The sequence below is a fragment of the Parasteatoda tepidariorum genome, chromosome 9 (assembly GCF_982258835.1).
Source record: "Parasteatoda tepidariorum strain Cologne lab strain chromosome 9, Ptep-v5.0, whole genome shotgun sequence".
Taxonomy (NCBI): Eukaryota; Metazoa; Arthropoda; class Arachnida; order Araneae; family Theridiidae; genus Parasteatoda; species Parasteatoda tepidariorum.
This window is the reverse complement of record NC_141763.1, coordinates 76,989,146-77,004,254: the sequence shown is the minus strand read 5'-3', so window position 1 is coordinate 77,004,254 and position 15,109 is coordinate 76,989,146. Positions and strand designations below refer to the sequence as shown.

General features: G+C 26.2%; 1 protein-coding gene across 1 annotated transcript; it reads left to right on the top strand.

Moving 5' to 3' along the window:
- Positions 1–1,802: 1,802 nt before the first annotated feature.
- On the top strand, positions 1,803–12,984 carry LOC107437483 (uncharacterized). The gene is made up of 8 exons (XM_043051535.3): positions 1,803–1,922; positions 2,085–2,244; positions 5,046–5,209; positions 6,599–6,735; positions 8,621–8,718; positions 9,859–10,025; positions 10,629–10,773; positions 11,871–12,984. The coding sequence occupies exons 1-8, from the start codon at positions 1,873–1,875 to the stop codon at positions 12,816–12,818; spliced, it is 1,869 nt and encodes a 622-aa protein (XP_042907469.2). The 5' UTR covers positions 1,803–1,872; the 3' UTR covers positions 12,819–12,984.
- The last annotated feature ends 2,125 nt before the right edge of the window (positions 12,985–15,109 follow it).

The window sequence follows — 15,109 nt, the reverse complement described above, 5'->3', positions numbered from 1 at the left end:
AATTACTTTGATAATTAATTTCGTTAAATATGCATACTTATTTTAAGAAAGGAAAGCATACATAATTTTCAACGATATTTACAGAAAAAATAAAAGAATTTTTCAAAGCAATTATAATGTCTAAAATAAGGTTATCTTTATAACATAAAACATAATTCAAAAATTTTTAAAGAGCATTAAATTTTAAAATAGCAGTGTTCTTTAAAGTTGTTTGTGTTTTTTACTTTATTATAAATTGTCAATGTTCTTCGAAGATATGTATTTATAGTAAAATTAAGTATTTTCATTATGCACTTTGTTATATGGTGTTATTTTTATTCAGTCGGTGAAAAAGAAAAAAATACTCGAAATATGCATTTTAATTATATTAATTAATTTTTATTAATATCATTAATTAATGTATTAATTAACTAATATTAATTCATTATTATTAATTAAAAAAGATAGTATTATTTATAATTTTAACTAACTAATATTGTCCAAGAATTACAAAACTTTAAAAGTTAAAGGGAAGAAAAAAAATTAACAATTTAAGGAACAAAATAAAAGCGAATCTGAGAGATTTAAGTAATTATCAAAATGAGAAAATACAACTCTTACAAAGATGAATAGATTAAATTTATGATTAAGTTCGAGAACACAGTTTCTTGAAATTTCGCAAATATTGGGTCTAAAAATAACTAACGTTTATTTTTCATTTAGCACAATAAGAATGTTAAATAATAATTTAGTATGTTTAGAATTAATATTACAAATTTTATTAATATTTAATGCAAAAATAATTTTCAAATCCAAAATACACAAATCTGTAAGAACTGTGCGCAAAACAAAAAACTGGCCACCCTGCATAACTTTTGATCTAATTATCGGATCTTTATGTTTTAAGACCCAATCATAGTGGTTCAAAGCGGTGACCTCAAACATGCTAATTAATTTGTGCAGACGATATTTTAAGTTGCGAAATTAGACACAAAAACGCACTTTCTCTGAATAAACACACCCTTTTTTCGACGAATATGGGTTTCTGACCCCGAAAACATAGAGAATTAGTTTGTTCAGGAGATGGGTTTAAAGTTCGGATCCTTTAATGTTAATTTTACTTTCTACGTATTGTACTATTTGCGCTTATGTAAAGTTATAATATGTAAAAATATGACTTTTTTAAAAACTTCTTTAGGAACTATTCGACCGACTTCGTAATAAATTTTGTATTTCGCCATGTAAAATTGCATTCTTTAAAATGATGTAAAAATTTGCACACCTTACAATTTAAAATTTTACCGACTTTTATTAAATTAAATAATAAAAAATAATAAATATTAACTAAAAGCTACTTTTTGCATAGGATTATATTTGGATAATTGAGTGCGACAATTTTTCAGGTTTCTTAGGAAGTTTTTGAGATATGGCGAAATACGCAAAAAATAAAATTATTGGGACCAAGTTTTCCGAATTGCGGCTGCTTCCTACATTTTGAGGGTTTAAAATCCAAATCCGTCGAAAAAAAAGGTATGTTTATTCAGAGAGTATGTTTCATTTTTGTGTCTAATTTCGTAACTTAAAAATATCGTTTGCACAAAATAATTAGCAAATTTGAGGGACAATCCTTGAACCATTGAGATTGAGTTCTAAAACGTAAAGGTCCAATAATTAAATCAAAAGTTATCCATGGTGGTCCATTTTCTTTAATTTTGCGCACTGTCCATTATGCAATTTTAAACTAACATCACAAAAACTTTAAAAATAAATAATTTTTTCAGCAAAATTTAATTTATTCTGTTGGAACATTTAGAATTTTGTCTTTCAGGAATTATGCTTATGAAAGATCAAAAGGTTTCCGGAAGTTAACCAGTTATTAGTTTAGCAAGAAAAATGTTTTCAAGCCAAGTAAATTCTAGAGATCTTTTTTTCAGCAATCCAGTGTAAGTATCAGCGTCTAGTTCGTATTTCAGTTTTTTGTTCTAACCCAGAGTGTGGGCTTCAATGTGGTTTCATAAGCAATTAAATTATTCAAATACTTTTCTAATTCTGAATTACAATTTCGTTTTTTTAATCAAACTAAATTTTTCAATGGTATTTTGCAGGGATCATTTCTTAGGAAACAATGGGGGATTGAGAACAAGTGGTGAATCTGGCTTTAACTCAAGCAATTGCAGTCAAAACAGAAATGCAAAAGATTTACTTGACTCTAATAATTCCTATGATATTTTCACCCAATCTCAGAAAACAAATACTGGAGATGAAGTAATATTTTATTATTATATATAAACACAATTACATTTATTAAAAGGAAAGGAAAATCAAAAATGAAATTTTTGTTTTATTTTGTTATTATTTTCGTTGATGTTGAAAAGTATTTATGGTGTTTTCTCAAACAACATGAGACCAAAATGAAGCTCAGTGCATACCTCACAAAACAAAAGATACAGGTATGATAACCCAGGAAAGTTAAACGCGTACCATAAGTTATGTAGCTAAAAGTGAGATTTTGCAATTTATATCTTTGAAATTTTGAGAACATGTTAATTTTGAATATGCTTTAATATTAACTGTCCAAAAATAAAAATGCATGAAGTGTTCGATATTTAATACTGAAATACCAGATTTAATACTAACAAATGATGATAATTAACGGATGAAAACTCCATTCATTGGATGTGTCAAACCAAAATGACGGCGAATGAACCTACCGACAGTTGCAGGGGCTTTGCACAACATTAAAACTATCAGAGTTCTAAGTTGGAGAAGAGAAATAACTGTTAGCAAAACTAGCGCATCAATTCTAGCTTCTTTTTGGCAGCCATATTTATGACTATCACGAATCATTTACAGTTCTATCACGTAATAACTTGTAAGAAATATTACAAAGATTTATACCTACCATTAAAAAAAATTTTAATGGTAAATAATTTGCTTCTCTTGAAAAGAAATAGGAGATATAATAAAGTTTTACTATAAGTCTTTTCTTTTCCTATAATATAGACTGACTTATGTTTAGGAAGAGAAAATTAAATTTTTTGTCTAATTTCAAATAAAGAAAAATCTGAATGGTTTTAACGAGATTTTAAATCTCAACTTATTATTCCTTCTTATTACACACTGCCTTCATCAGTATTAATTGGGTATACTATAGCCTACGTCACAGGTTGTGATATTCCTACTAAATTTAACCCATGAACGGCATTTTCTGCGAGCCTAACTTCAAGCCACAAATAAACAAACGAAGTGTTTGATTGTTTAAATAGCTGCTCGCCAGATTTTATTGCATTATAAAAAAAAGTAATTGTTTAATAATTGATTTATGTGGATAGTGGCATAGAATTTAGCATTGCGTCATGGTAAATGTTATTCCTACTAAGTGGAAGTAGTTGTGTTTTTTTTATATTATACCCAATTACTCTTTAAATTACACCGGTAAAAAAAATTTCACGAGATTTTCTTTTAACAGATCTTAGATACTAACGTATCGCTGACATCTGCAATCGCTTTCTCCCTTAAAAGTACAGTACTTTTTGTGACATTTTAAGTCTTTTTTCATCAAAGTGTACAAACTTAAAAAAGTTTTATATATAACAGAGGTTTGTATACTTATCGAGAAATTAGGGCACATTATTAAGATTAAAACTTCACTGGAACCCATGCCCACACATCGCTAAAGGCACGTCTCTATTATAAACTGTTTCTTCGTGCGCTTCTGAAAAAGTCATAATACGAGCATGAGTTCTTATGTAATTCTTATTCTGATGATGTGCCCTAACTCCCTTAGAAGTTTGTCCCAACATTTATGCGGATCCTCTGTTATATATAAGGTTTTTAAACTTGTGCATTTCGACAAAACATAGACTAAAAATGTCATAAAAAACTATAGCTTCGGAGCAAAATTAATTTCAGGTTTGAAATCTCCATATCCAAAATAGGCAAATCAAATATTTAATTTAATTTCATAACCGGCGATAAACAGCCGACCCAATTCTGAGTTTCCGACTATCAATGTCCAACTCCGTAGCCTCGTAATTTTTAACCCAAACCAGAAGAAAAAGGAGTTTCTGAACTAAACAGTGGGACAAACTTGAAGGACTTTCTGATAGAACTAACCCGCATTTGCGTTACGTGGAGAGGAAAACCACGAAAACCTCCTATGGTTAGCCCGATGATCCATTTACCACAGAGGATGCTTTGCGGCAGCACTGTGGTCGATGCGAGCCGGGATTAGAATTCCTTCCTACCAGTCACCGCGAACCTGGGTCGCCACCACGGGAGGCGAACGCTCTATCCTTAGAACCACCGCTATTATAGATCTTCAGTAAAAAATTTACCATCCAGTGTTATAAACAAGGTCAAAAAATGTGCATTAAATTTTGACAGTTTTTAAACTCGCGAGCATATTTTTAAAGAGATACTTTTTTAAATTAGTATCATTTATGCAAAACATTGTTATGCAGCCTATCTACTGTGCAACAGTAAAAAGTTGCTAAATACATTTCACTTTTATTTATTTGTATATAATTCGATCTCTATACTTTTTTTTAATGTATGCAGAATTCAGAAATGTTTAAGAATTCTTATAACATAAATTAAATGCTTAGAAAATTACCTTTTTTTGCATATATATATATATATATATATATATATATATATATATATATATATATATATATATATATAATATATATATATATATATATATATATATATATATATATATATATATATATATATATATATATATATATATATATATATATATATATATATATATATATGCTTTTTGAATGTAAATTTTTTTCTCTAATACCAGAAAAAAGCTTAAAAATGCAAGTTTCATAAATAATAACAATACAGCAAATGTTTAAGATAAAAGAAAAAGTTAAAGCATTAAAACCCTTTTTTCCTTCCAGTATCCCTTTCATTTTCAACAATTCCCTTGTTTGTTTGCTACACTTTTCAAAAAAAGCTTCACAGTCTTGTTATTGTTACTACCCTTTGAAGCATTATGAACAAGTTTATTTTACAAATAAAAATTATGTATTATTTTTAATTAATAGGGAAATGCCGATTACCGAAAATACATCTCACAAAATTTGTTATTTGGAAAAGCTAAAAAAGAAACGAGGAAAAAATTCAAAAATTTCGACAATGATGATAATGAAAACGATAGAAGATCCGTAATTGAAGATAATAGCACTGCAAATGAAATAACTGGAATAAGGTATTTTAATACCAATATTTTTCTAGATCCGTATTAAATTGTTAGTCTTGTATCAAAAGTTTTTTTTTTTTTTTTTTTTTTTAAATTCTATTCACTTTTAACAAATAAGAAAGGATTATTGCGAATATCCCTCCTTATTTATAGTATTAAATGTTAAACATATGCCTTCTTATGAAGGTATTAAACAAAAAGAGATTAGTGTGAAACGATTGGGAACTGTAAAAATAGAATAAAAAAGAAGTAAAATCTGTTAATCACTAATATATATATACATATATAATGTATGTTAATGTTTAATAATGTATGTATATTTATAATGTTATTATATATACATTTATAATGTGAAGGATAAATATATATATATATCCATCCTTCACATTATAAAACTCACCTCTCTTAGGAAAAAAAATGCTCAGCTTTTTATAAAATCTATTAACATGTCCTATAATTTTCACCTATGTTTTGATGTCTTATTTTTACTTTTTTTTATCTACATAGGTCTTAAAAGAGAACAATAATTTAAGAAAATCATAATTTTTCCAACTTATTCAATAACTTAAAAGTTGTACCCAGGCAATCAAAATTAAGTTTTCCTTTTACATGATACTTTCAGGTCGAAAATCTATACATAAAATGTACTTATTTTTTGAACACTGCTAACTAGCTCGTAACAATATTTTTGTAGATTAGGTATTTATGTCAAGAATACTGTAAATAATATTCTAAACCTCTTAAAATTCTTCAGTACCTCGTATCCTGGAGATGATGATTTATCTTACCTTTATAAAGATTCGTAATTGAGAAGAGTAGAGTTTAATTTATTTAATTTTCAAACAGTTGTCTAGCTACTATCAAAGTAATAAAATAATTTGAATAACATATTCTTAAATCTGAAATTTTATAGAAATTAAATTTGTTGAAAAGGAAAATAAATTCGGAAAAACGCAAATATTAATGCTTATGATCATATACTTGTCAACACGGTTCTCAATTCATAAAATTTATGGAAACAACTATATAATTGATATAGTTAACGAATATAATCAAGTGAACAATATCTCTTCAATAACCTACTTCATTTTGGGATTTAAAAAAAAGGCTTTTTCCAAAAAAATGGGGGGAAGCAAGCATTTAATTAACATATCATTTCAGAGAATTGCAAATTAAGTGATACTATTATTTCAAATAATTCACTCTAGCATTAATAAGGAAACAAATATATTTCTTTATTTTCAGAAAATAAACCTTTCTCTTAAATAATCAATTTGCATTTTAATGAGTTATAAGCAAAAGGACAAAGCATAATAGTTAGAGGCACTTTATTTCTAGACTGCAGATGATTTCTTAAATAAATGAATAAAACATCTAATTAACTTACTAACTTTTTAGGGATTTACTCGGCAGCCTGGCTGGAGGTATAAGAAAAATCCATTCTGACTTATCTGTAGTCCAACATTCAATCAAAGATGTAAAAACAGAAATTTCAGAACAAAACGAAAGAATATCGTCACTTGATGAAACATTAAGTAAGACTCTTATGTTGATTTCTTTTAAACTATTAAAACACTATTATTTATATAGTTAAAAAAATACAGAGCATCTAAAAACTTCGGAAATTATCAAAAGCATTAAGAACTCACTCACTTTTGAAAACTCACTCATGGGAAAGGATAAGGGTCTTAAAAAGGAGACTTCCATTTTTATTGCAGATATGAATTTTCCAGAAAAAGGGATACAAATATGAGCAACAAGTTATCGAACCATGGTTCACAGGTGATAAAGTAACCTCACACGTCTGATATTTCGAAAATTCCTATCGCATGACACCAAACTCGACCCCACACTTTTAGAGTCGCCACAGAGCTTCATGTGGTGTCATAAGATGGAATTTTCAAAATTATACCTATTTTTTGGTCTGACTTTCTTTTGTAGAAATATTTTAAAAATTTGTACACCATTTTCAGTCTGCAGTTACAGCCCCATCTGAGAATTAGAATGCAAAAGCCTTTAGGTTAAATTTAAATTTTTTTCGTTCTAGTAAGTCCAAATCTGCAACAACAAAAAAAATTCTGAATTATTATTTAAAATTTAAAAGATATCTTTGCCTCACTTTAAAAAATTAGAGACAAAAAAAGTTGCATAACAAAACTAACTATTGTGTCAATAAATTAATTCAAGAACTACATTTATGACCTAAAAATTAGTTAAAAAAGACAAATATGGAGGAGAGTTCCTAAACAATTCTTATACTTCATTTAAAAATATTTAGTTTCCCAGATATTTTTAAAAAAAAGTTCTTTAAAGTCAGTATGTTTAACTAAACTTTTTCACATATGTATACTATTTTTAAGGTTGAATAAACTTTCTTAAAGTCGTAGATCATTTCTAAAATGATTTTTTTTAATCCAAGCAACAAAAAAAAAGGCTTGAAAAAGTGGCGATTAAATAAAAAAGGACTTATCGGTATTTATCACCGACTTATTAGGTTTGAGGAAAAAATTAACAACTAAGTTATTAGTCTACCAGCCATAGGCTATAAACTAAATGTTTAAATTTTCAGGTTCCAAATTTAGAATAAATTCACTAACTACATGTTATTTTATTATGTTATAATTTCAGTAGTTCTACATTCTACTCCATGCAGCTAAACATCAATAAAAAGAACAATTTCGAATTTCGGTCTTAATTAAATTGAGTTTTGTTACAATCACAAAATATACAAAATACAATTAATATCAAACTGAAAAATTAACTTGGAGTAGAGAGAGCTTCAAAACTATTTCTTTGTAATCACATACTTTGGAGAAAGGACGAGTTAAAATGGGAGTAAATGAAAATTGATTTTACATATAATGAATTCATAATGATTGTTTTTTCTATAAGATGATTGTTTTTGTATTTTTTTATCAATAATTAAAATTAACGGACCTATACATATATTACTTTGAAAACTACTAGAAACTGTATCTTGTTACTTCTAGAAAAATTGCAATTTTACATATTTATGTTTAATATTTTTTCCACCTAAATTTGGATTTTTGACAGCAATTATCAAATAAAAAAGAAAGAAAAATGTCCAAATAATTCAAGAACGCAATTGATACATCAATCGCAATTTAATATGTATATTTATTTATAAATATTCAATATTTATAATAGCTGATAACTATCCTTACACCAAAATTTTTAGTATTGCATAATTGTCAAAAACTATGTCAAAAAAAGGTTTCTGACATGGTTAAAACATTGTTTTAACCATGGTTGAACAGTTAAAATAATGCCCACCCTGGTTACAGTAAATCTTAAATTGCCAAACAAAGACAGAGATATCAAACGTGCAAAGTTTAAAAACATTTTAGAACTCATTGTTACAGGAAAAATAAATGTTTAGTAATTTATTATACACTACAGATAATCAAGCAAAGTCAATTGCTGAGCTTGAGAAAGAGTATAAGAAAAGCCATAAAAAAGATGAAAGTATAATGAAGTTTCGAAAATATATGACTGAGGTATGTATAATTTTGTGAAATTATGAGAATATTGTTGAATTAGAATAATGAGTATTTCATTTCAAAAATGTGTATTATTAATAATTTCAAATTTATTTAATTTATGTTAAGAGAAAATTTCTTATGAAGAAGTAAATTTATTATTATGTTTTTACTTTTAAGATTTTATTCACTTGATTCATTCACACTATGAGTACAAAATATTAAAATGTCAAAAATTTGTTGTGATAAAAAATATTAGATTAAACTAATGTTATATTGACAAAAAAATATTTATTTTAAAATTTAAAAAATTCTATGAAATATTACATAGGTAATAGTTTTTATAAGAGCAAAATAGAAATACAAAATTAAATTCTATTATTTAGGAATTTAAATTTTTCTCCACATCTTCAGGATGGGAAAAAAGAATATTAATTATTTTTCTACATGAGTAGCACCAGTAATAAGAATTTACTACAATACATTTTAGGATTAATTTTAATAAAAAAATATGGATAGATATTTGTCTGCACGTAAAAATTTTAAACATTTATAAGTTAAAACTTGTCTTAGTTTGCATAATAATTAAAAACATTCAATTTCCAAGATTACTTGTATTCATTACTTGTATCTTGCATGCTATTTTAATTCATTCATGATCAAAATACTTTTTTAAAAAAACATGCACATTTGAATAGACCATTCAAAATGTCAGAAAATTTTGCAATGATTTGTAAAACTGGTGGATGCTTTGCTTTTAAGCAGAAACTTAATAGTTTTATACCACCAAGTTTTATATGTAACTAATAAAATTTTAAGATTTCTACACATTTTTTAATAAAATGAGAGCAAAATAAATGGATACTGAAAAGAAAAATCATTTTATTTATTTATTTTTATCATTTTATATTATTTATTTTACATTTTTTGTGCAGAACTGTGATATATTTAGTATGTATAAAATATATAAGTTACTAAAAACAGAAAAACAAAATAGCAATAATCATGGTTGATCAATTTAATTTTTTGATATTATAAACATAAGACTTCAACATGAACGATTTGCTATGTTCCCAAAAATCTTTAAAATATTCTTAACTATACTCCATAGCAGAATTATTGCAATTAAGTAACATATATCATCTTATTTTTTCATAGAATACAGACGAAATAAAACAAGAATTTAACAAATTGGAAGATTTCATTAAAGAAGACTTAAAAACTGGCAAAATTTTGGAAAGTGTTAAAAAACTTACAACCTCTCAAACCAATGGGAACAAGAAAGTTCTGGAGGATACAAAAACTCACAATGAAAAAATACTGAAGTAAATTTTAATTTCAATTTAAGAATGAAACAGCAATCCTATTATTATATGCCATTTACTTTCATCATAATATTACTTATTAGCTTCTAAAAATTTATAAATTGTTTGCGAAAAAAAAAATAATCTGTTTTAGATTATAAAAATATTTATTCATAATGTGAAATATCAATTCATTATTTTCCTCTAACTACTAAATTTAAATATTGATTCTAAAATTTTGATTTTTCATTAACTTTTCTGAAAAAAATAATTAATATTGGACTACTGGTTTCCATATTTTCTTTGTAGTTTTGTAAAAGAAGGAATACAGATTTATCATAAAATTTTAGCCACTTCAGAACTTAATAATTATTTTCCAATTCATAATTAATTTGGTACATCTATTAGTTAGGTATATTGCATAAAAAAAAAAATTTTCATATGAAAAATACCGAATATATGATAATGAAATGAAAATATTAACGAATTGTATGAAATATTTAAGTGCATGAAATGGCCAGCAATCATGAAAAGTATGCAGCTTAAATGTGGTTTTCTATAAATGCAGAGTTATGATAACTTTCAATATCATATTTTTTTACATTTAATGCTTCAATATTACAGGAAAATTGATACAAAAATAGATAAGCACTGCAATGAATTCAAAAGTCTTTTAGAAAGAGTGAAAAGTGACAATGAAATAAATATGGAAATAAAATTAAACATGAAGGAATCTATGAATGCTTTGAATGCATCTGTGAAAAACTTGGTAAGTACAATGCATAATACTATCACATAATATCAACTTTTTTATTAACTCAAAGACATGTCAAATGTGTATAAAGAAATAAATAATCAGTATAAATTACTTTACACAATGATTGATTGGACAATGTCGTTGAACTTTTATAACGTATCAGAATTTGCAAACAGGTTAACATTAGAGTTCTTTTTTCTAATAATAAGACATTATGATTTTTTCTCAATTTTAACCACAAAAAATATCCATAAAGCAAGAGATTGTTTTAGTAACATTAATTAGGCTGCAGAATTTATAAAAAAATATTTACTTAATATTATGTCATCTGAAAAATTTATTTTCACCAATCATTTGTTCTAAAATAGCATTCAATTTTTTTATTGTTGCTTTGAAACAATAAAATTTTTATTTGTGAATCTTTATTCCCTTGTTAACGTTTTTTAAGTAGTATTTTAAATTTTAATTATCACAATAAATAAAATTTTTTAAAAAAACATTATTCCTAATTATTTACATTAATAATTTCATTAAAAAACAACATGAAGCAAAACAAAGCATTTGTTTTAAAATAGCACTCAAATTTTTGTTTTGTTTTGAAACAATAAAAATTTTCTTTATGAATCTTTATTTTTTTGTTAACAAAGTATTTTAAATTTTAATTATTACAATATAATAACAAATTTTTTAAGAAAACATTCTTAGTTATTAACATAAATAATTTCATTAAAAAAAGACATGAAACGAAACAATCAAACTTGGATAACTTGAAGTTAAAGAAAACAGATAAAAATCCAGATAACATATATTCGCTCAGTCAAAAATGTTAAAAATAAACAAATATTAATTAAATAAAAAGAATAACTCCTAGAACCACAAACCCTGTCTGATAATACTGTTACTCTAATATCATAAGGGCAATTGTACAAAAAATATAAATTAACCAAAAAAAAGTAAAATAATGCATCATTCTTTTCATATAAAATCTTACACATTAATAAAAAATTTGAATTATTCAGGTCTAATAGTACTTTGATACAAAATAAGAAATTATATTTGCTTTAACCTTTAAAGTTTGTTGACTTATATAAACTTCAATTCTTTTATAGATTGATATTTCAAAAACGAGCCATACACAAAATGAAATGATTTTTAAAATACCAGCAGCAACAATAAATGAAACCCAAAATAAAAAATCGGATCAATCATTACTAAAAAGGCCTAACATTTGCACTCAAAATTCAGTCCATACACCTTTAGCAAGAAACTTCAGCCAAACAGAAAATCCTTTGCCATCGAAAAACGGTAATAAAAGAAATACAAAACATAATGAAAGTAAATTCGATAGCTTATTGTATACAAAGCCACAAATGCCAACGGCATCTCGCATTTTAAGATCTAGAACAAAAGCACAAGCTGCAAAGCCATCAGAAGAAAGACTGAGAGTGTGTTCTCAAGATACTGCTTATACACCTTTAGCAAAATCAATTAGTCAAAATGAAAATTCTTTTTCATTAAAGAAAAAAAGAAATGACAACAATGACTGCACACAATCTGAGAGATCATTGTTTGCAAAGTCACAAGTAGTAAATATCTCTAATGAATACCAGAAAATAACATCCCGTCAGACTCAGCAAAGTGCAGGCGTTCCAAGGTCCGATTTTTGCACTCAAAACTCTTTCCATACTCCTTTAGCTAAATCTATCAGCCAAAGTGAATATTCTTTTCCATTCAGATATATAAATCAGAATGACAACAAAGATAATGTAATGCACAAACAGTTATATTCAAAAAATTGTTCCTTCAATATTAAAAGGAAAGCCTCGCCAAACATGTCACCAGGGTTTAGAAGAAGTCCCAGTATTACTTCAAAATGTATTAGAACATTCAACAGGAATCAGTCTTACGGAAACCCAAATGTTGTGAACCGAGAAAATTACATTGGTATAAGTGGCAATCGAGGTAAGTTTGAAAATGATAGTCAGACTCAGAAATCCTCACCTTATTTGACATTATTTGAAGTAACTTCCATGGCCAGAGGAGAGTTTATTGATTGAAGCTGGAAATTTATAAAGAATTGTGATTAAAAAAGTCTGTATTTCCATTTTTAAAACATTTGTCGTTTATAAACTTTTTAGTCCCTTTCAGCTAATAAATGTTAAGTACTTATTTTAAGTAATATGTTGTATGGATAAAATGCATTTCAATAAAAGTTACTCAAGGAATAGTTGGGTTTTTTAAATTAAAGTAACAATTATAGAACAACATTCACAATAATTTAAACACCAAGGTAAAAAATGCCGAACACTTAATAAAATGGTTCAACTAGCATAATTAAGTTATCACAAATATTTTACAATTAGAGTTTGTAAACAAAATAACTGTTTGACCTACTTTCTTCCAAGACTTTTTTTCAAAATATTGACAAAAATAGGAAAGAATGAAAGCTGATAAAGTCACAATTTGGCAACAGTAGAAATAAGTCACATGATTTAAGAAATTCTATAATGATTGGAAAGTAAACATAAGCCAATTTTAAAACAAGGTACAAGATTTGAGTGCTTTTTTACTATTTGACATAGTTTCAGTGTTTTGTTGTCATTATTTTATAAAAATGATCAGTCAATGCAGAACAAGGTTATCAAAAACAAATTTTAAGATAGCATTAAATTCATTCTTCAGAGCTACAAAATTTCAGATAAAAGTGTAAATTCTTTAAAATTTAGTCAAAAACCATAAGTGGTACTATATTTCGGCCGAAACGCTCAACCGACCAAAAAAAATATCACAAAGACTTCTAAATTTTAGACTTCCACTAATTGGAGACTTATGTACAATTGCTTACAAATTAAACTTTTAGGCAGTTAAACAATATAGTCTACAAAGATAAATGTTTATAAAATTCTTATCAATGTGCACAGTTATTTATTAAATTTCTGAATAATTTAGTATAATACTAAAACAAATTTTGGAAACTTTAACAAAAATCTACCTTTCGCCCAAATAATTAAAAAGAAAACAGTTGCATAGATTCGAAATGAATTGCTACAAAGAATTGTAATTTTCATGTAGCAAATTTTCATTCCAGATTTGGTACACATTTTGTCATAAAATCGCGATAAGACATTTTTATTATTGTATAACAAATAATAATGTAAAAATAGTTGGCACCTTTTCTCTCATGGTATCTTTTTAATTTCTTTTCTTGACACCTTTTCTTATTTCTTATTTTAGCTAGTAATTAGCATATGAAAATAACAACAGAAAAAAAATAGCAATGAATAAAGCTCAGCTTTACAGGGTTTGAATTTTGGGAAGGTCATTATAAAAAAAGGCATTACCACTGCTTATGCTACGGTATGGCTGTGGTTACATTACCAGAGGTGATTGTGAGCCCAAGACAAAATTCCGGAAAATTTCTTGAGTAAAAAAAAAAAGTCGAAAATTTAGAAAAAAATTTAAACAAGGTATTTTCCTTTTTCTCAGCATTTCACAGTTTACTTAAAATATATTTAAAATTTTACACATACCTATGTCGACCTGGAGAAGTAATTGAAATTTACAAATATGTCTTTCTTTCTTGAGTTTATGATTATAATAACTATTTACTGATAAAAAATGAATATTAATCTTGAATATAAGTTTATAAAGTATCTGGTATAAAGTATTTACAAATAAAATAAACTGTGTTTTTAAGTTCCACCTTTGAAAATTTGACTTCCGGAGACTTTTGTGATCAATGATTTTTTGAAACGTCTGAACCTTCGATCTCCGGAAACTTCCGGATCACGGTTAGCGAAAAATCCGGATTTTTTCCGAAGCACAATCAGCCATGCATTACGGCTGTGGGTATGCTACGGGTTATGGTAAAGGAATGGGCTTGCATGGAAAAAAAATAGTAATATTAATTGGAAGAAAAAAAATAAAACAGAAATTGAGACTTTTCTGATTAACAGTTTATGCATGCAATAATGACAAAATAAAAACATTAAAATTATTAATTACAAAAAGCACTGTAAAAAAAGTTAGAAACCTCTTTAATTGATGAATATACTAGTCATTATGTAAATTTTATTAAAAACGTTTAAAAAAAGCACAAATAGTAAAATTTTTTATTAAAACCTATATGCTTTTCAATACCACATTGGTATACTTTTCATCAGTAAGATAAATGGCATAAATGATGAAACAGAAATGATATAATCTGATAAAGGTTACATCACACTAAAGAAATTTATTAAACAATGTTTTTAATGAAATTTAATATCACAAAAATCACTCATAGTTTTATATTATTAATGTAACTTACAAATTAATAATCTTATCTAAATACTTACTTAAAAGTATT

Excerpts from the sequence above, each read along its gene's own strand:
- LOC107437483 (XM_043051535.3), top strand. The coding sequence starts at position 1,873 with ATGTTTTCAAGCCAAGTAAATTCTAGAGATCTTTTTTTCAGCAATCCA. Across the intron at positions 6,736-8,620 it reads GTCACTTGATGAAACATTAA|ATAATCAAGCAAAGTCAATT; the intron begins GTAAGACTCTTA and ends TATACACTACAG. Across the intron at positions 10,774-11,870 it reads ATGCATCTGTGAAAAACTTG|ATTGATATTTCAAAAACGAG; the intron begins GTAAGTACAATG and ends ATTCTTTTATAG.